This window comes from Artibeus jamaicensis, unplaced genomic scaffold, assembly GCF_021234435.1.
Source record: "Artibeus jamaicensis isolate MK-2021 breed Jamaican fruit bat unplaced genomic scaffold, CSHL_Jam_final scaffold_833, whole genome shotgun sequence".
In the NCBI taxonomy this organism is placed as follows: domain Eukaryota; kingdom Metazoa; phylum Chordata; class Mammalia; order Chiroptera; family Phyllostomidae; genus Artibeus; species Artibeus jamaicensis.
The window spans coordinates 22,500,209-22,519,791 of NW_026522056.1; the positions used below are offsets into that span (position 1 = coordinate 22,500,209).

General features: G+C 50.1%; 1 protein-coding gene across 1 annotated transcript in view; it reads left to right on the plus strand.

Annotated features, from left to right (window-relative positions):
* The first annotated feature begins 1,130 nt into the window (after positions 1 to 1,130).
* The window catches only part of ENPP6 (ectonucleotide pyrophosphatase/phosphodiesterase 6), a 73,059-nt gene continuing 54,606 nt past the window's right edge, over positions 1,131 to 19,583 (plus strand). The window contains exon 1 of the mRNA XM_037128876.2: positions 1,131 to 1,449. Within this exon, the coding sequence (XP_036984771.2) occupies positions 1,209 to 1,449 (241 nt within the window). The 5' untranslated portion in view covers positions 1,131 to 1,208. The remainder of the gene's footprint in view (positions 1,450 to 19,583) is intronic.

Consider the following 19,583-nt stretch of genomic DNA (forward strand, 5'->3'; position numbering starts at 1 on the left):
CGGTCCGGTGTAAGGGCTGGACTCTAAATAGGAGAGAACAGGAGGAGAGAAAGCACAGGCACGGGGCAGGGGGAGGGGCATTTTAGAACTGGCCGAGGTCAGGTCCAGTGGCTGGTGTCCTCCGACTGCGGTGGGTCCCTGGGAGCTTTGCTCTGAGCCTGGCAGGTTTCAACAGGCTCGGAGCACCAGCACTGTTACAGTGCTAATAATAGCACTCGTGAAGCACTGGCTGGGGGCCATGAGCATTTTATTAGCCTTTTTAATTTTCTGCCAAATGAAAGACCCGCTGTAGGGAACCCTGAGCTTTGGGACTTGGTGCTCAGCCTCCTTGCCCACCTGTGCCTGGCGGCCTCCACTGGCCTCCTGCCCCACCTCCAACTCCCTCTCCCTCCCTGTCCTTCGGGTGGTGCAGCCTGGAGCCCCCAAACTTTCTGGCTCTGCTTTTGCATTGCAAATGCTCATCCTCCAGCTCTTCATCTCGTTGCCTGCCTGGGGCTATGCTGCCTCAGAATAGTCTCTCTCTGGAACTTTCTCTCTGGCTCTACAGCTCTACGGAGAGCTACCCCCTCCTACAGATGGTTTTGGACACCAGCAACTGGAAAAATAAAGCAATCAACCCTGTCTATAGCTGCGTGTGACAAATAAGAGAGACACACACTTTGTTTGTGACTGCCCACTGGATTTTATTGTCTCTCGTGTCTACCCTGAGCTGGGAGGTGTGCGTTCTCGTATGTACCATCAGTGAAAGTCAGCCAGAGAGTTTAATTCCGCAAAGATGTGGGGAAACAGCAATTTGAAAGATTGCCCTTTTCCTTGGCTCCTCCCTTGGGTGAGCCCAACTGTGAAGTTAGTGTTGACCTCTGTCATCTTCTAAAGTTCCCCCTCTCTGTGGGTGCCTCTATTTCTAGAACATTCACCCCAAAATAATAAGGTTGCACTTTCCCCCCCTGGTGTTAATTCCAGGCTATCTGGGGACCCAGCTTCTCCGGAGGAGTGGGTCTCCTAATTTTCCAGCAAAGGGTGAGCAGAGAGGTTTTTTTATATAAAAAGGGTGCTGTATCTTTAAATTCTGAAAGTGAACTTGGCTCGGGAAGGCCAGCAGTCAAGATCCAGCCCCTAGAAGAGAGAAGAGCTACAGATTCTCCATCCTCAGTCTTTGCAAGGGGACCGCTGTGCCAGCCAGCCAGCTCAGGCAGGTTCCTGGCAGCATGGCTGTGAAGCTCGGGGCCCTCCTGCTGGGCCTTGCCCTTGGCCTGGCCCAGCCAGCCTCGGCTCGACGGAAGCTCCTGGTGTTCCTGCTGGATGGCTTTCGCTCAGACTATATCAGTGACGAGGCCCTGGAGTCCTTGCCTGGGTTCAAAGAGATTGTGAGCAGGGGCGTCAAAGTGGACTACTTGACCCCAGACTTCCCCAGTCTCTCTTACCCCAATTACTACACCCTCATGACTGGTGAGTATCCTGCCGCCTTCCGGGTCGGGGGAGGAGGATGCTGGGTCCGACAGGGAGCTGTCAGCGCCTGGCATCGGAGGCTAATTTAAATGTTCAGGTTTCCCTAATCATTTTGGGGACACCAGAGACAAGCAGGAAGTGTATGTTCTTGGCCGAGACTTTTTTTGCATGGTGTGTTGTTCTCCCAAAATTGTGTTGATTATCAGAGAACAGAGAGCTACATGATTAGATGATTTTAAAGGTGGGTATTTGTTTTACAAATCAAACTTCTAGCTCACTCTATTGTTTTCTAAGTTCAAGTTTAGCAAGTCAACCAACCGGTCTTCCTGTGTCTGTACCACATTCTTTCGGTCCCCTTGCTCTGCAGTCGTCTGTCATCCTGGAGGCATTTTTGCCTTGTTTATCAATGTAGTAGGCTATGTAAGTTGCACATGGGTTCCTGGATTACTTGGAGGAAATTTGTCAGCCAAACCTTGAAGTATTACTTAGCCGCAGCCCCTGCCCCTTCTTCTGCCTTTTTGGGTCAGGTAACATAACACGAAGGAAAAAATGACCGTGTGTTTTGAGATTCCCATTTTTTAACGTCTAGCATCAGTTAAAAAAAAAAAGAACAAAAGTGCCAGCTACCCCAGACTGTGCCTGGGTTCAAGAAAGCTGGGTTTTGCCCAAAGATGACCTTCATCTGGGATTGCCAGAGTGCCAGTGTGTCCATGAACTCGATCTTCTGTCTGAGCCACAGAATGGACTTCCTGCTCACACAGTGGGATTCCCGGCTTCCAGCTGGTTTTGCAGTGACCTCTGTGAGGGCCAGCAAGGCGCTTTCGGGAAGAATTCAGCAAGCGGTCCAGGGGTGGTGTCAGGAATGCGCTGTTATTATTGCCGCTCATGCTGAGCCTTGCTGTGGGCTCAGAACAGGGACGAATCTACCAGCAATGTTAGGAGGTGTTCATGGGAAGGGGGTGCAAACACTTGCACCCCGTTATGGAACTCCACAGAACGGCAAAGCCAGAGGAGTCTGGGAAGACAATCGATATCTCTGACTTTAGGTGTGGCAGCTCGATGTACGTGCACACAAAAATGCCGTAAAATTAAAGGGGAAAGATACTTTGGAGAGCTAGAAATGAAGGCACGGAGAGGAAAGAAATCAGCCTGTGCATCAGTGAACAATGCATTTGTTGATTATTAGACATTTCCCCCACCAGCCAAGCAACCAGCATCTCTGGGATACAGAGGATGAACAAAGGTCCCCTGGTCCCGCCTTGGCACGCTTCTCCCCTTGCAGGGAAGCAGTTTGCCGGCTGCTGGGCCACACACAGATGTCACTGTGTGTCACAGCTCAACTTCAGTTGCGCCTGGGGAGTTTCATGCACACAGACCGCCCCACTCGGGTTGTCTCTCAGAGCCAGTATGGCAGACCCGATTGATTCATCGGCTGCCACGTGCAGTTTCCCCATCTCGGGGGAAAATGAACAAAATCCATTTCAGAAAGTCAGACTCTGGGAGTCAAAGGGGACCATTACAGTCTCCACAGAGGGACCAAGCCAGTGACACGGTCTTTTGTTGGTCAGGGCCACATTCCTGAGATGGGCACAAGGAGTCATTGGCAGTGAGACTCTGTCATGGAGACATGCCTTCTGTTCTGGAATGGCTGTTCTCACTTGTCCTTTCTGTGCGGGGACAGTGCAGTGCTCCTGAAGACCTCCCCTGCACTTTCAGACTGAGTTCAGCCCGAGGGAGCCATGTGTTACACACCTGCATATTTTTATGTATAACCTGATTTGAAATAAGGCTCCATATTTAAGCCATCTTTTCCCTTTTTAAAGAAGCAATATTAACACAGGATGCATCTAGCAAGGCTCATGTTCATGTGCAGATGAGGCTGGGTGTGATTTGTCTCGCACCTACTGACCAAGGAAGGCTGGGAGGTGGCGGCCGCGAAGCTGGTAGTGCCTCTGCTGGCCGGGCGCTGGCTCGGCGCTGCGTTTGGACAATTGCCCCCAATATCTGTGCTCGTTTTTCCACCCGATGCTGAAAATTTCCTCTTTTTTAATGTAAGGAAGACTATGACCATTGGGAATTAAACATATGGTTCAAGCATTTGAGCATTTTATGAACTAACAGAAGAATCATGCGAGATCCTTTTGGTGCTGAGAGGGAGGCTGTTTTAGGGTCCCTCAGAACTCATTGGGGAGACTATGATCTCACTCCACTAGGTGAACGATTGCCCATAAGCCATAAAGCCCTGCTGTTCTCTTTGTGTAATGAGAAAAGACAGGTTATTGGAAAGAACCCTGGCCTTGGACCTGGGAGACCTTGACTGAGTCACCACAGGGTCTGGATGACATGGGAAGACTTGGGACAAGTCACTTTCCTGCCCCAGTTTCCTTGGTTCCTTCCAGTGCTAATCAGGCCAGGATCTCAGGTGCTGCCAGACGCAGATGTGAGAATAAGCAATGTGGGGAGAATTAGAGAAAGTTAGAGGAACAGGTGGCAACCTCTTGGGGGGCCTGCGTCTAAGAAACAAGCACATGTCTGAAACTCCTAAGGAGGAGAATTTCATGGGAAACCACCTGCATCATGATGGGAAATGAACAATCACGAGAGTTGTAAGGAACCTTGGAAATCGTCTGGCCCCGGCGTTGGCGTGAAGCCACGGTGGCTGAGCTTATTTTCTCCTTCAAAATCCATTTGCATCAGGCCCTGGCTGGTGTAGCTCAGTGGATTGAGCACGGGCCTGTGAAGCAAAGGGTTGCTGGTTCAATTCCCAGTCGGGGCACATGCCTGGGTTGCAGGCCAGGTCCCCAGTAGGGGGCACATGAGAGGCAACCACACATGTTGATGTGTGATAAACATGTTGATGTTTCTCTCCCACTCTTTCCCCTCCTGTCCTCTCTCTCTAAAAATAAATAAATAAAATATTTAAAAAATACATTTGCATCAGGACATAGGCGAACAAAAATTCTAAATGATCAGGAAGATCCATCAAACAAATGATTCCTGGGGACACAGAGGCTCTTAAATCATGGCCTTTCACCCAGGGAGCCTACATTCGAGCCCAGGACAGGAGACATATCAAGTACCTACTAATCTAAAATGAATGACAAGGGCTGAAATATGTCCCTCCAAAATTTGCATGGTTAAGTTCCAACACCCAAGACCTCAGAAAGTCACCGTATTTAAAGATATGGCTTTTAAAGAGGCTTTTTAAGTTAAATGGAGGTCCATTAGCATGAAGCCCTAATCCAGTATGACCGATGTCTTTTAAGAAGGGGAGAGACAGGGCCACACAAGGATACCATGAGAAGGGGGCCATCTGCAAGCCAAGCAGACAGTTCTCACCAGAAACTGGACCTGCCAACACTTTGATCTTGGGCTTCCAGCCTCCAGAACCACAAGAAAGAACTTTCTGTTGTTTGGCCTCCCTGTCCATGGCACCTGGTCATGGCCACGCTAGCCAGCTAACACAGAGAGACCAGTGGGTAGTTCTATAACAGGCTACGGAAGACCAGAGAGGAGGCGAACTTCTCGCAGCTGCAGTCACGCGAAAGCATCATGAAGGAGCAGGGTGAACAGCCACAAGCCTGGCGTTTACTGTCATCTTTCATCACTTCATCACACGCTCTTTCTGAAGAGCGGAGTGTGGATCAACTGCACGTGAGTTAAAATGCGGCCTCGGAGTAAAGTTATCGGGACGCTTCCTGCCCAAGCCTCGCTGAGGGTCTTTCTGCGAGGTTACTCTCTTTTTGAATGAAATCCACACTTGATTGAAGTCAAGTTTAATGTAAAGCCCAGAGAAGAAGACCAGTGGTTTGTTCAGTCCCGATCACGGGTGGGAGGGAATGCCGCGTATGCTTCCAAGCAGCGGGACAACGGCGTTTTGCCAAGGCCAGTGGCAACGTTTGTTTGCAGTTCTCGAACTCTTCCTTTTTTATTAAAGTGTAGATAACACAGTATTGTATTAGTTTCAGGTGGACAGCATAGTGATGATGCATTTATATACCTTACGAAGTGACTGCTGCGATAAGTCTACCAACAGTCTATCGCTTGTGATATTATCGACTATATCCCCTGTGGTAACTACACCCTGAGGCTTATTTATTTTTTTTAACTAGGAGTTTGGACCTCTTACTCCCCTTCCCCTTTGTCACCCACCTCCCCCTTCCCCTCTGGCAACCATCAGTTTGTTCTCTGCATCTATAAGTTTGTTTCTGTTTTATCTCGTTCATGTTTTTTGAAGTTCTCATGTAAGTGAATTCATATAAGTTTTTCTCTATCTGACTTCATTTAGCATGTACCCTCTAGGTTCATCCATGTTGTCACAAATGGCAACATTTTGTTCTTTTCTATGGCCAAGTAATGTTCCACTGTGTGTGGGAGTATCACACCTTCTTTATCCTCTATCGCCGGGCAGTCTGATTACGTGTTTGGGGAAAGTGGCCCAGAGTGTTCGGAGTAGCAGGGAAGCCAGTCCAGTGTTCACTGATCATAATCTACCAACAGTCGGACACCTGCAGGCATGGATTTGCTACGTGCAGTATGTTACTATTACTCGAACATTTAGAAACTAGTGAATGAAGTGCAGGGAGGTGGGGTGCTTCGCTCCAGACACCAAAGAATGTCAGTAGCAGGGCTGAGATTGGAGGGCAGAGGTCACAGGCTCAGTTCTCACCCAGCAGGGCCCTGACCCAAGTCCTGGAGTGTTCAGCAGGTTGTGACCTCGGACCCAGGGGTCTCCCCAAGACCAGACCAGGAGTCAGCAAGAGCTTGAATAAAGGTGCTTTATTAACCTTTTACCAGAATCAAGGCAAAACCAAGCATATTAACTGCTTAGAATTGATCACTTGTGTTGATGTGTTTCCCATGGCACTCTTAGAAATTACACCTGAAGCCAGTTCTTCCACGACAGGCAAGACCCAGCATCCTGGGGTCAGAGGTTGCAGGGGGAGGTGTGCTTTCCCCGGCCTTTAAGAACAGAGCTGGTTTCAATTAAAACCGGCTGTCACTTGGACTGAAGGATATCAATGCAGAAAGTGCTGGGAAATTGAGTTTTGAAAAAAGCCACATCCTCAGCCTTCTGGAGATCGCAGGGTTTCCCAAGGGGGCTGCTGGCAGCACCCCGCGCACCCACAGCCAGGGCCGAGTGGGCTCCCCTCCCCTTTGTCCCACAGTCGGCCCTTGCACAAGGACCTCCTCCCCAGCAGGCCAGCTTCCTTTCCCTTCCATACACACAGGGCTGCCCAGTTTGTCTCCTCCCACCATCTCTTGTACAACGTCCAGTCACGCTCTTGTCTTCACCAGTGTCCCACCCCATGGGCCAGGCTCAATCCCCAGGCTTGGGTTTCTGTGCCTGCGGACAGCGTTGGGCTCAGGCCTCTGAGCGTTGGGTTCCTCTCATTCCACCGGCTACTCCTTGGTCTCTCCAGTTGCGTCCTCCTCATCTTCACCTCCCTTTCCTTCAGTTGGCTGTACTTTCAAGATGAATCAGAAAGCCTCCACTTCTCATCCCTGCACCCTCTGCTGCTCAGGGCTTCCTAAGACCTCCTGTTCCCTCCACGTCCCCAGCCTGCAGTCCGTCTCCACGCGCCAACTGGAGCGCTCCTTTTAAAATACACATCTCATCACGCAGCTTGTCTGCTCAGACCCTCCGGCAGATGCTGCTTTCACTCCAGGTAAAGTCCAAAGTCCTTCCAGGACTGGTCCCACATGTTCAGCTTGCCCCTTTCTGACCTCATTCCCCACCATGATTCCCCTGGCCTCCGCACCTGTTCCAGCCATGTGGCCACCTCAGGACTGTGGACTTGCTCTTCCTTCTGGCTGAACAGATTTCCCTCCGGAAAGACTCCAGGTTTGCTCCACTGATTTTCTCAGATCTCTCCCCAAAATTGCTGTCATGTTGCACCTTCCCTAGCCAATCAGATGAGAGGAGCTTACACTATTCTGTCATTGTCTTTCTCACATTCCTGATTTTTTATCTTACACTAATTTGATTATCCTGTCTTCCTCAAATAGAGTGTATTATACTGAAGAAGCTCTATAATGATTAAAACATTCAGTGTTTCAGGAAAGCTGATGATTACTTTGACTTTAGATAGTCCTAAACTAATAAAAAAAAAAACCTGAAATTATGCTTTGGTTTTTTGTTTGTAAGTGTGGATTTTCATTATGCTGTTGCAGTTGCTCCAATTTTTTCCCTTTGCCCCCCTTTGCCCCGTAACCCACTTCCCTCCAGCAATATCCCCCCCACCCCCACTTAGTTCATGTCCATGGGTTGTGCATGTGAGTTCTTTGGCTTCTACCTTTGTTACAGTATTCTTAATATCCCCCTGTCTATTTTGTTCCTACCAATTATGCTTCTTAATCCTTGCACAGTTTTCCCCATTCTCCCTCTTCCCCCTCCCAGCTGACAACCCTCCAAATGGTCCCCATACCTATGATTCTGCTCCTGTTCTGGTTGTTCCCTTAGCTTGCTTTGGTTTTGATTTTATTTTTTAGATTAATTTGTTGATAGTTATGGGTTTCTTGTCATTTTAATGTTCATAATTTTGATCTTCTTGTTTTTCTTAAATAGGTCCCTTTAATATTTCATGTAATAATGGCTTGGTGATGGTGAACGCCTTCAGCTTTACCTTGTCTGGGAAGCTCTATATCTGCCCTTCCATTCTAAATGGTAGTTTTGCAGGATGGAGTAACCTTGGTTGTAGGTTCTTGCTTTTCATCATTTTGAATACTTTTTGCCAATCCCTTCTAGCCTGCAAAGTTTCTTTTGAGAAATCAGCTGATAGTCTTATGGGAACTCCCTTGTAGGTAACTCTCTGATTTTTCTCTTGCTGCTTTTAAGGTTCTCTCTTTATCTTTAAGCCTTGACATTTTAATTATGATGTGTGTTGAGTGGGCCTCTCTGGATCCAGTTCAACTGGGACTCTGTGCTTTCTGGACTTGCATGTCTATTTCCTTCATGAAATCAGGGAAGTTTTCTTTCATTATTTTTTCAAATAGATTTCCAATTTCGGGCACCCCTATGGTACAAATGGTGGACCTCTTGAACTTGTCCCAGAGGCTGCTTATGCTACCCTCATTTTTTTGGCTTCTTTTTTTCTTCTTGTTGTTCTGGTTGGTTGTTTTTGCTTCCTTATGTTCCAAATCATTGATGTGATTCTCAGCTTTATGCACTCTACTGTTGTTTCCCTGAAAATTGTTCTTTATTGTTCTAAACAGTGAATCCTTCATTTCTGACTAGATCTTTGTTATGCTGCTGTGGTCCTCACTAAGCTCCTTGAACATCCTTATAAACAGTGTTTTGAACTCTGCATCTGATAGATTGCTTATCTCCATTTCATTGAGCTCTTTTTCTGGAGTTTTGATCTGTTCTTTCATTTGGGCCATGCTTCTTTGTTTCCTTGTGTTGGCAGCCTCCCTGTGTTTGTTTTTGTGTATTAGGTAGAGCTGCCTTGACTCAGTGTCTTGGTAGAGTGGGCTAGTATAGTAGGTGCCCTGTAGGATCCAGTGACCCAGCCCCCCCATCACCGAAGCTGGGTACTCGAGGTGTGCCCTTCATGTGGGCTAAGTACACCTTCCTCTTGTAGTTGAGCTTTAGTTGCTGTTGGCAGGTCAATGGGAGGGATTTACCCAGGCCAGTCAGCTGCAAGAACAGGCTGTGACCACTTACCATCAACCTCCACCTTCCATGGAGGATCAGCTGTGCAGGAGCAGGGTGGTGGTGCTCCCAAGTGGTCCGTTGCTGTCCACTGGGTGTGCTGGCCCAGGGGTTTCCTGGGTGGCCTTTCCAAGGTCAGCCCCGACCTGTGTTTTGCCCAGGTCCACCCTTCCTGAGCTATAAAACAATCTGAGAAGGTTGCCACTTGTGCTGGGCTTAGAGATTCCCAGGCAGAGTCGAGCTGTGAAACTAATCTGGCTGCTGCTAGTGCCCGGCCTGGGCCTCACTGAGGCCAGCTGTTGCTTGTTTGATAGAATTTAAGAAGTTTCAAAACATGAGGCAAGACCCACTATTTAAATGGAAAAGCAGCTCCCGTGGGCCTGTAAATTGGGTGGGGCGGAGTCTCTAGGGATCATTGGGGCAGAGCAAACAGTGTTAGCCAGTGGAGTCTTCGGTGTGGCACCAGCCTGCTGGCTCCATGGCTTTGTGTGGGGACGGCTCAGAAAAGGGACCTCTCCCAGTGTGCCACTGGTGCCCTTCGAGCTGCTACCGAAGTGCTGGAGCTCAGAGGGAGTCTGAGTAGGTGAGTCTGTGTGTGAATTCTCCAAGAGGAACTGCTTGGGGCTCCAGCAGTTTCTCCACTGACTCAATCCCCACTGGTTTTTTCAGCCAGAACTTGTGGGGATTTACCTTCCGGGCACAGGAACCGTGGGCTAGGCGGCTTGGTGTGGGGCTGGGACTCCTTGCTCCTGAGATATTGCTCCCGAATCTTTATCTTCCACATGTGGGTGAGAGACCACCCCATTCCACATCAGCATATTTTCTACTAGTACCAATGGACGTGGTTTTTTAATTCCGAGGTGTCAGACTTCCATTCAGCTCAATTTCTGATGGTTCTGAGTGACGGTTGTTCTATATTTTAGTTGTAATTTTGATGCAGTTGTGGGAAGAGGTGAGCCATGTCTGCCTCCGCTGCCATCTTGACCGGAAGCCCCTGAAATCATGCTTTGTTTTAAACAATTAACAGTCATTTAGGTGAACTGGTTACCTTTTATGTCTAGTAATCTTCTCTATCTCAATACATGTCTATCAATTTTATTTCAAAATTTGACAGTAAAGTTGGAGGCAGCAAGAGTATGGAAGGAAAATTACCGTGAGGAAGGGGCTGTGCCAAGCAAGGGATCAAGGCCTGGGGTGCTGGGAGTTTAACCGGAATACTGGTCGTCAGCACAGAGCCTAATATTAGCCCAGAGTGCTGAAGCCAAGAAAGCCAAGGGCACAGCAAAGCGTGAACAAGGCAAATGGTTCAGAACCACACGAATAACTGGTAGAGAACAGGGAAGGCCTCGCTGTGTGTTGTCCTGGCTGTTGGACTAGAAGTGAGTCTGGCTAATTGAAAGGCTGGCAGGGCCGCCCTCGTGTTCCCTGATTGCTCAGGTGGACGGGCTGTGAACACGGGCCTCCTGAGGGGCTTCTCAGATGTTTGCACACGTGGTGCTGCAGGCTGAATTGTGCCCCGCCCCCTCCCCACCAGCAAATCATAAGTTGAAGTCTCAGTCCCCAATGCCTTAGAATGTGACTGTATTTGGTGATAGGATCGTTCAAAAGGTAATTAAGTCAACACGGGGTCATCAGGGTGGGCCCCAATCCAATGACTGATGTTCTTGTAAGAAGGGGAGGCCAGAACACGGACAGGTGTAGGGGGAAGACACAGGCAGGAGACAGCCACCTGTAAGCCAAGGAGAGAGGCTTTGGGGAAGACCAACCCCGAGACACCTCAGGCCGGGCGTCTAGCCCCCAGAATTGTGAACAACAGGTTCCTGTTGTTTAAGTCACTGGGTCCGCGGGCGTACGTGTCTATGATGGCTCTCAGAAATGGCTAAAACCGCGTGGTGACAAGGCTGCTGACAGAGGAGTGGAGGTTTTCCTAGAGGGGCCGCTTCCATCCCCCAACCTGCTGGCTGAGCTTCCTCTCTGAGGGTTTCTGCCCTGAAATGGAGGTAGTAACGGTGTGTTGGTTTCCAAGGGGCGCCGTAGCAAGTGACCACAGCTGGGGGCTCTGCTAGACCAGCAGATCCAATTCCCTCATGGTTCTGGAGGCCGGACATCTGAAAGCAAGGTGTCGGCAGGGCCGCGGTTGCTCTGGGGGCTCCTGGGGAGAACCTGTTCCTCCCTTTGTCTTAGCTTCTTGTGTGGCCAGGGGTCCTGGGCATTCCCTGGTCTGAAACGGTATCATTGCATCACTTCCGTCTTGTCTCCTTCGTCACTCAGCATTCTCCCTGTGTGTCTTCGTGTGTCTCTTATAAGGACACCAGTCATATTGAATCAGGGCCCATCCTAGTGGCCTCATGTTAACTTGATTACAACTGTAATGGCCCTGTTTTTAAACGGGGTCACACTCACAGACACTGAGGGACAGAGGTTCAACATACGCTTTTAGGGAACACAATTCGACCCACAACACACGTTGCAGTGGAAAGAGCTACGGGTTCACTGCAGAAGACCTGCTTTCCTCTGTTCTGTTGCTTTCTGACTTCCACCATGGAAACAAACAGGTTCTTTTGAGCTTTCATGTTATTTGTCAGTAACATGGAGAAAATAAACAACCATGGGGCTTGTTGCAAAGCCAGAATGAGACACTCTGTGTAAGGCCAGCGTTCTAAAACTGCGCATAACCCACCCTTTATTGCTGCGCTTACCCTGAGTCCTATTGCAGGAACGAGCTGTATCGGAGGCTCACACCGTGTAAGGTTTGCTTCCTCTCTGCCCCATTTCCTCTTCCTGTTGAGACCCAGGCTGACAAAGCAACTCCCTAATGAGATGTGCTGCTCACACTGCGGAAGGCAAGCAGGAAACAGCTAAGCAATGTGATGCTGCGTAAAACCTCTGCTTGGAGGTGTCGCAAGTCATATCCACACCCGTTTCACTGGCCAAAGCAAGTCCTATTGTAACTGGGTGCCCATCGGGGGTGCGTCATCCCCCGCCACATGGTGGGCGCAGGAATTTTCCTTTAACGTCACAGACGCTGAGTGGGTGCTCGGTGCAGTTTAGAAGAAACTGGTGGGTCGTCGTGAACACTAGTGGCACAGAGAGGCTGGATCTAGAACTGAACACGAAGGATGAGTGGAGAGATTTTTGTAAGAGATGAGTTGTGGGCCACATCTTAGGAAAGAAAAATAAAAACCTATAAAGACTGATGACATGAGGGACATGACGGGGACAAGGCAGAGAAGCATTCACGAGACAGGGGAAGGTGTGCGAAAACCATTCACTGCCCACTCGTGGGTTGCAGAGTGAGAGACAGATGCATTTGTTAAAAAAAAAAAAAAAAGACAAAATGATGTACAGTTGATGGAAGGCTTTAAAAGCTAATCCGGCCCCTTCTTCTCTCCTTTTCCACGGGGACGCGTGAGCATCTATCCTTTCCCGTGGGCTGTAGGGAGGGGCTACTGGAAGAGCGTGGCAACTGGAAAAGCCTGCTGCTGGGCAGTGCGTGCACATAGGAGAATGAAAAGGAGGAGCCCCTGAATCAGTTCCAAGGCCAAGAGCTACTTCGAAGTCTGGGGCTCCTGTGAGCAGGAATGAGCAAGTTTGGAGGGCTGTTTACTTTGGGGAAGTAAATTGTCATCGGAATAGATTTCAAGTTGGAGTTGGATGTCCCCCTGGAGTTGGAACATTATAGGGTCAGAGACAATGTCTTAAAGGAGAGTTCCAGAAACGTGCAGATTAACCAGCCATAGGAGTGAAAGAGAGAAATTGCTCCTGAGGGTTCCAGTGGACCCCGGTCCACAACCTTCTTGTCTCTCTGCTCGCCACATGGCTGGCGGAGGATATTTCTCACGGAAGCACGGTTAAGTCTGCTTTCTCATCTGCGTGGCCTTTTGTCTAAATTTTGTTACTTCCTAGGGACACCTAAGAGCATCTTTCCACCTTTCTACTTAAAACCACGATCTGTCTCAAAGGTCCTGACTGAGCTGCCTAGAGACACAGGCAGGGTGGGTGAGGCATGGGGCTTCAGGAGCCCCAAAGGGCACAAACAAACTCCTGCCTGGAGAAAATGGTGTGTTCCAGGAATTTGCAAAAATAAGCTCTCCTGGCACGTCATTATTTCAGCTCCCGTCAACAGATCTCTCTGCGCCGAAGTGCCACTTTTAAAAAGTGTGTTTCTCTTGGCTCTCCACGGTGCTGAGAGGGAGCTCTTGTTATGCCGTATCCAGCGGCTGGAAACCTGAAGAAGGGAAGAGTTAGGGTGCTGGGCGGAGCTGCAGAACGTGGTGAAAGCTTTTGATTATTATTTCGGTAAGCCCCTTTTTAAGAAGGTTCACCCACACGGAGCCACTGCGGTCGGTGAACCGGGGCCGATCTCCCCGCCTCCCCCTCCCCTCACCCCACTGTTGATGGATGATACGGCCCTCTGCCTCCTGCCAAGGCTTCTGGGAGTTTGGTCAGACCCTGCTGCTCTTGGGATCCGCTTCATCATGCGCGCTGTGCCAAAAATGGGTTAGAGGACATTTAAAATTAATTCAGAGGGGGCCTGAGTCAGCAGGTTAACAGTTATTTCAGAGACACTTTAAACAACACCTCCTCACATTTCATAGTCCCCTTCCGTGAATAGGGCCCTTGTCTGCAGTGGCCCAGGCAGGGACCTGAGGCCGGTCTGGGGCTTCCCTGGGTCCTGTGTTGAGTGTTTGGCTCCTGCCGGATGTGGTGCTTGATCATAACCTGCTCCTATCTCTAGCCCTTTGCACGGTGAGGAGACAGGGTCCAGCAGAGAGGCCTTGGAACTCCCTGGGACCAAGGGCTGCCATGCCAATGTCACAAACAGACTTTCGCTCAGGGGCACTGCGGGCCCTCTGCACCTGGATGACGTAACCCCCCCAGGTGCCTGCCCTAAGAGCTCACACTCCTGTGCTTGCCAGGCCCGAGGCGGGAGGCCAAATGGGGTGGCTGGGGGAATGTGCACAGGGTACCCCGCCTGGGCTGTGGGCGTGAATCCTCCAGGCAGGTCAGCAGGCCAGGCCCTCTGCCCCGTCACCTTGGGTCTGAGTGGCCTTGCCTGTTCACCCAGGTTGTCCCCCCAGAACGCCTGACGTGCCGCAGGTTGGAAAGCACTGTGGACCAGGGCGGGCAGGGAGGGGCGTCATTGGGCCAGGGATTCTTCCGCCATGACCCCCTGAGATGCTGGATAAGCCATGTCACCATCCTGGTCCTGAGCTCTCACGGCTTTAAAACGAGCGGCCTGGACCGACGCAGCCTGGGTTAGGGGGGTTAGCAGTGTTAGTGGTCTACCACGTGAGTGCCGGCTGCCTGCTGGCAATGGCCTAGGTGCTCTGCTCTCGGACTGGGAATGTAGTACTGAGATCCGAGGAGATTCTGAGGAGACACAGGCAAAGGGTGACTGGAAGGGGCTCTTGATGATACTCTGCTTCTCCTCCCGGTTATGGTCGACTTGGACCTCTTTTACACGTCTGAAAAACGTGTGGTTAGTGTCCTGACAAGGACTCGGCCCGAGGGCAGGGTGGAGGCAGCGTGGAGGTCCCATGTCTGTGGCTGCAGGGGGCAGGACACCCCCAGGATTTTTCTGGGGGGCTCTGGGCCCCGGGCTCTTCTTCCACATTGTGCACACAAAGCAAAGCCTGCTGCCTGCTCTGCAGTACGCCTGGTGCGTCCTGAAGAATGGTCTGCGTGTGCAAGGCTTTCTCGGGTAGATTTGAGGAAACGTCTGCTTTGACGGTTGAAGGCAGAAGCTTTAAACAAGCATCGGTGTTTGGGAAAAAACCTCACGTACTGGGCTTTCGCTCCCTCACTAGCAGACCACAGGCCCAGCCTAGAACACACTGCCCATGCCCTCTGATCCCTGCTCCCAGCCCAGAGCAATGAAAGCCCATGAAATCCCCTCCCTGGCCACAAGCATTCCCTTCCTGGGCCCCAGGGTTCTCACTGGTGAAGGAGGTGGGCCCCTTCAGGGTCCACCCTGGCCTGTGACACTTGCCACCAGGAGTCTACCACGGGGGGAGATGTGAGAAGCAAGGCCATCTCAGGACAGGATGACCTGAGAAGTCACCAGTGTGACTTCTCATGACCTCAGAGAAGTCACCAGTATCCTCGCTCTTGCTCCAGTAGCCCCTGGAAAATGTCACCATGTCACCTAGCCTGGAATGCTCCCAGGAGTCAGGCCATATACCATGTGCAAGGTGTAAGTGGTCTGATATTTAAAATTTCTCACCCATGACCCCCAGTCCCTGGTCAGAAATGCTTTGGTGTGGAGGCAGGGTCCCCCCTGTCCAGCTGGGCTCCACAGGGGGCAGGAAACGGCAGGCGGCAGGATCACCTCCACTCAGGGGCAACAGGGCCCAGCCAAGGGCTTCTGCCTGTTGGAGGGAAAGCATCTCTTTAAAGGTACGTGAGAAATGAGGAGCTGGGGTCACTTACTGGAGGGACACCCGGACAGATGAGAGGCAGATGTGGGAGAGAGCTGTCCTGTCGTCTGTCTTTTTGAACAGTAGCGTTCTTCTATTCAAAATCTTAAATTCAGAGATGTTCCTGGATCCAATGGAACTTGCTCATCCAGTTGCCCAAGTGGGCATCGTAACCAAGTGCTGGTTCGGCCCCTGTTTTGGTTCAGGTTGCAGTAACCAAGGACCATCGGCAGTTCAATGATTTTTAGTGTATTTACAGAGAGGCACAACTATCTCCCCGGTCTCATGTTAGAACATCTCCATCACCCCAAAGCAGCCTTGTGCCCTGTGGTTGCTCACCATTCCCACCTCCCGCCCTCATCTGCTTTCTTTCTCTAGGGATTTGTCATTGCACTTCATGGGAATAGAACTACAGAACACGTGTTCTTTTGTGTCTGGCTTCTTTCACTTAGAATCATGTTTTGGGGTTCATCCGTGTTGTATCAGTTCCTCATTGCTCTCATTGGCAAGAAGGATTTCATTGCATGAATCAGTGAATAAACCGCATTTCATCGATCCATTCACCAGCTGGTACACATTTGTGTGGTTTCCACTTTTCGGCCACCGTGACCAAAGCTGCTGTGAGCATCCATGTACCCGACTCTGTGCAACATTATACATTAGGGAACATAAAATTTGCAAATATTTGTCTCCCAGTTCGCGGTTGTCTTTTTACTTTCTTGATGGAGTGTCTTGAAGTACGGAAGTATTTACTGTTGAAGCCCTGTTTATCTATTTTTTCTTTCATCGTTGTACTTTTGGCATCACATCTAGGAAAGAATCGCCTAACTCAACATCATGAAACTCACTCCTGTGTTTTCTTCTAAGAGTTTTATACTTCTAGCTCTTACATTTATATTTGTATCCATTTTCACTTTATTTTTGCGTATAATGTGAGGCAATGAATCGTCCCAGCACCATTTGTTGGAAAGACTATTCCTTTCCCATGGGATTTTCTTGATGCTTTTATTGAAAACCAAATAGCCGTGTTAGTTTATTCCTGGGCCCTCAGTTCAAGTCCACAGGCCGCCCTTATGCCAGGACCACGCTGTCTTGATCACTTAGCGTGGCAGGGAGTTGGAAATGGGGATGAGTAATTCTTTCCTCTTGGTGCTTCTTTTTGAAGATGGTTTTGGCTCTTTTGAATCCCTTCCACTTCCAAATGCGTTTCAGAATGAGCTTGTCAGCTTCTGAACGCAAAACAAAACACACAGCGAGGGTTTTGGCAGGAACCAGGTTGCCTCTACAGAACAGTCTGCGGGCACCGCCTCCTGAACAATGTTGTCTTCTGACCTGTAAATGTGGGGCCTCGTCCCGTGTCGTCAGGTTAAAAATTCTCAGCAGGGCTTGGCGGTTGTCAGAACACAAGTCTTATACTGCTTTCATTAAATATCTCTGAGCACTTTATTCTTTTTGACGTTATTGTGAATGGAATTCTTAATTTCATTTTTGCAGCATATTAAAACACAATTGATTTTGGGTGTTCCTTTTAACATCTGTCTGCCTTACTGAACTTGCTTATTAATTCTAATAGTATTTTGTGAAGGCCTTGGGATTCCTGGATATAAGAATATACAAGACCACGATTCTTGCAGAAAAATATAGCTACTTCTTCCGTTCTTTAATCTCCATGCCTTTGATTGATTTTTATAATCACCTTGGCAGTTACGGAAGGGCATTTTTGCAAATGAGAGACTTTAAGCCTGGAGATGGTGAGCAGCTGGCCTGAGGTCACCCAGCCAGGAGGTGAGTAAATCGGGACCACACAGAGCGCTGCTGCCCACCACGTGTCACTCAGCATTTTCACTGCACGGCCTCTGGTCGGTCCAGTCGGAATCTGAGCAGACGGTGGGTGGCCTGTGTCTCCGCAGAACTGTTGTCTTCCTTCACGATGCGCAGCCAGATTCAGTCAAACAGGTAGCAGACTGCTCATCTCCCAAGCATCGAAGAATCCACACGTCTACCTGTCGGCTGCGCTCAGTGCCAGGCGCTTTCAAATACTGTCCGTCCTCATAGAACTCTATTGGGCAGGCACAGACATCTCCGCAGCACACACCAGGAAAGCCAGGCTGGGGCACAGGACTGCACTCTTCACGGTCACGGAGCCCACAGAGAACAGAGCGCGGACACAGAAGGCTGTGCCCGTCCTGTGGCCTCAGGCTACCTTTCCTCTCCTGCTCTCAGCGAAGGGCAGCACCCCCAGTGCAGCTCCCCGCCCCCTCCCCGCCGCCTCTCCACCAGACGGCGAGGTACACGGCCTATGCCCGCGCCCACAGACGCCACAGGGCAAGCATGTCTGCCTTTAGGCTTCCTCCAGACTGAGCCAACCCACGGAAACAAACTCCATTTTAATCCCTCCTTTGTGAGTCTCAATGGACAATGCAAACAATAAGCGCTTCTGGGGTCGAGTATAAAAGAGAGGATTCAGCCTCAGACACTCAGCTGCTCATCTCCAGCCGCCAAGACTGCACAGTTGCGAGGAATGGTTTCAACAGGCCTCTTGTGATAAGCCACATCTGGGGTACTGGCCCCAGCCACTGAGACACAACTCCGGACTGGGCGCCCCTAACTGCCCTTGGTTCTGGGGGCCTGGGAGGGCATGGTGGTCCCACAAAAGGCATGGTCCCAGTCCCTGCCCCCCACTCAGCCGTCTTACGCTTCCTGACACTTAGGAACTCAAGAAATGCCTGCTTGTATTTGCTTTAACGTTACTCGGAAACTGCTTTATCCTAAATACTCAGCCAGCTCCTTTTTAAGCTGTTCTGTTCTGATGTGCCCCCCCCCCCGACTCCTGACAGGCAGGGGGTTGGTTCCTGCTGCCCATCTGCCCAGGGGCACATTTCTGGTCCCCCAGGGAATGAAGAGCCCAAATGGAAGCGGCAGTGGTCACCTCCCACACAGCTCTCCAATTCTCACTGCCTCTCCTCCCCAGTGCCCGTCCACACCCAACCCAGGATTTAAGAACACAGAGCAGAAATAGGTATAATTAAATATTTTGCAAACTCTCTTGACTATTTTAAGAGGCAAGCAGACACCCAACCTAAAATGATTATGGTTTGTTTGCCTTTTCACTGAATTCCAAATTGGTGAGTCATCCAGGGCTCTGGTGGTTTAAAACAACTTTTGTATTCCCGAGAGATCTTAGGTTTGGGAGTTCAAGCCATTTATAACAGGGAGTCTGGAAAAGTTCTCAGAAACGACAGCTCCCTAGGGTGGCGTGGTGGGCGGGAGAGGTCTCCCGTTTTAGCCCTGCGTCCGCACCCAGGTGGTTTCGCGGTCGGCGGGAGAATATGGATTTCTTAATGACCCAAAGTAAGAAGGCCCCGCTTCTGCCAGACGAGACTACATTGTATTTTACTCAGCCACGCTTCATATCGTTTCAGTTCATTGCCAAGTCCAACTACTTCTCCCCTCACTTGGGTCCCCTTCCTGGGCTTTGGCCCGGTCCCTTTTCTCTGGAAGATTATCGGTGTGAGGACAGCAATGGGCTAGAAGCAAGACACTGGGGGGCTAGCCTGGGCTAGGGGCGGGTACCTGAGAAAAACAAGGTGGGCACCTTATTTCTCCTGACAAAATGAGGGGGGGTAAGGGCTCCAAGGAGTGGATTCGAGTGTGGTGGTCCTCCTTTTTGTAGCCTAGCATTGTGACCACCTCTGAACTGCTTTCCCCTAAACTTTCTGACCTTGACTCCTATCGAAGGACAGGCATGGCGGGTGTTTGACCTGGTGACCCCACTTCACTGCCATGGCCACTGAGCCAAACCTGAAGTGCAGCTCTGGTTAGTACAGCCATCTTTTCTCAGAGCATGGATCAAGTTTTGTTTTTGTTTTTTTAAATCGTCACCTGAAGATATGTTTATTGATTTCAGGGAGAAAGAGAGAGAGAGGAACATCAATGTGAGAGAGAACCATCCCTCGGGTGCCTCCTGAACATGCCCCGACTGGGGATCTAACTTGAAATCTAGGTACATGCTCTGACCGGGAATTGAACCCGTGACCTTTTGGTGTACGGGAGGCTGCTAC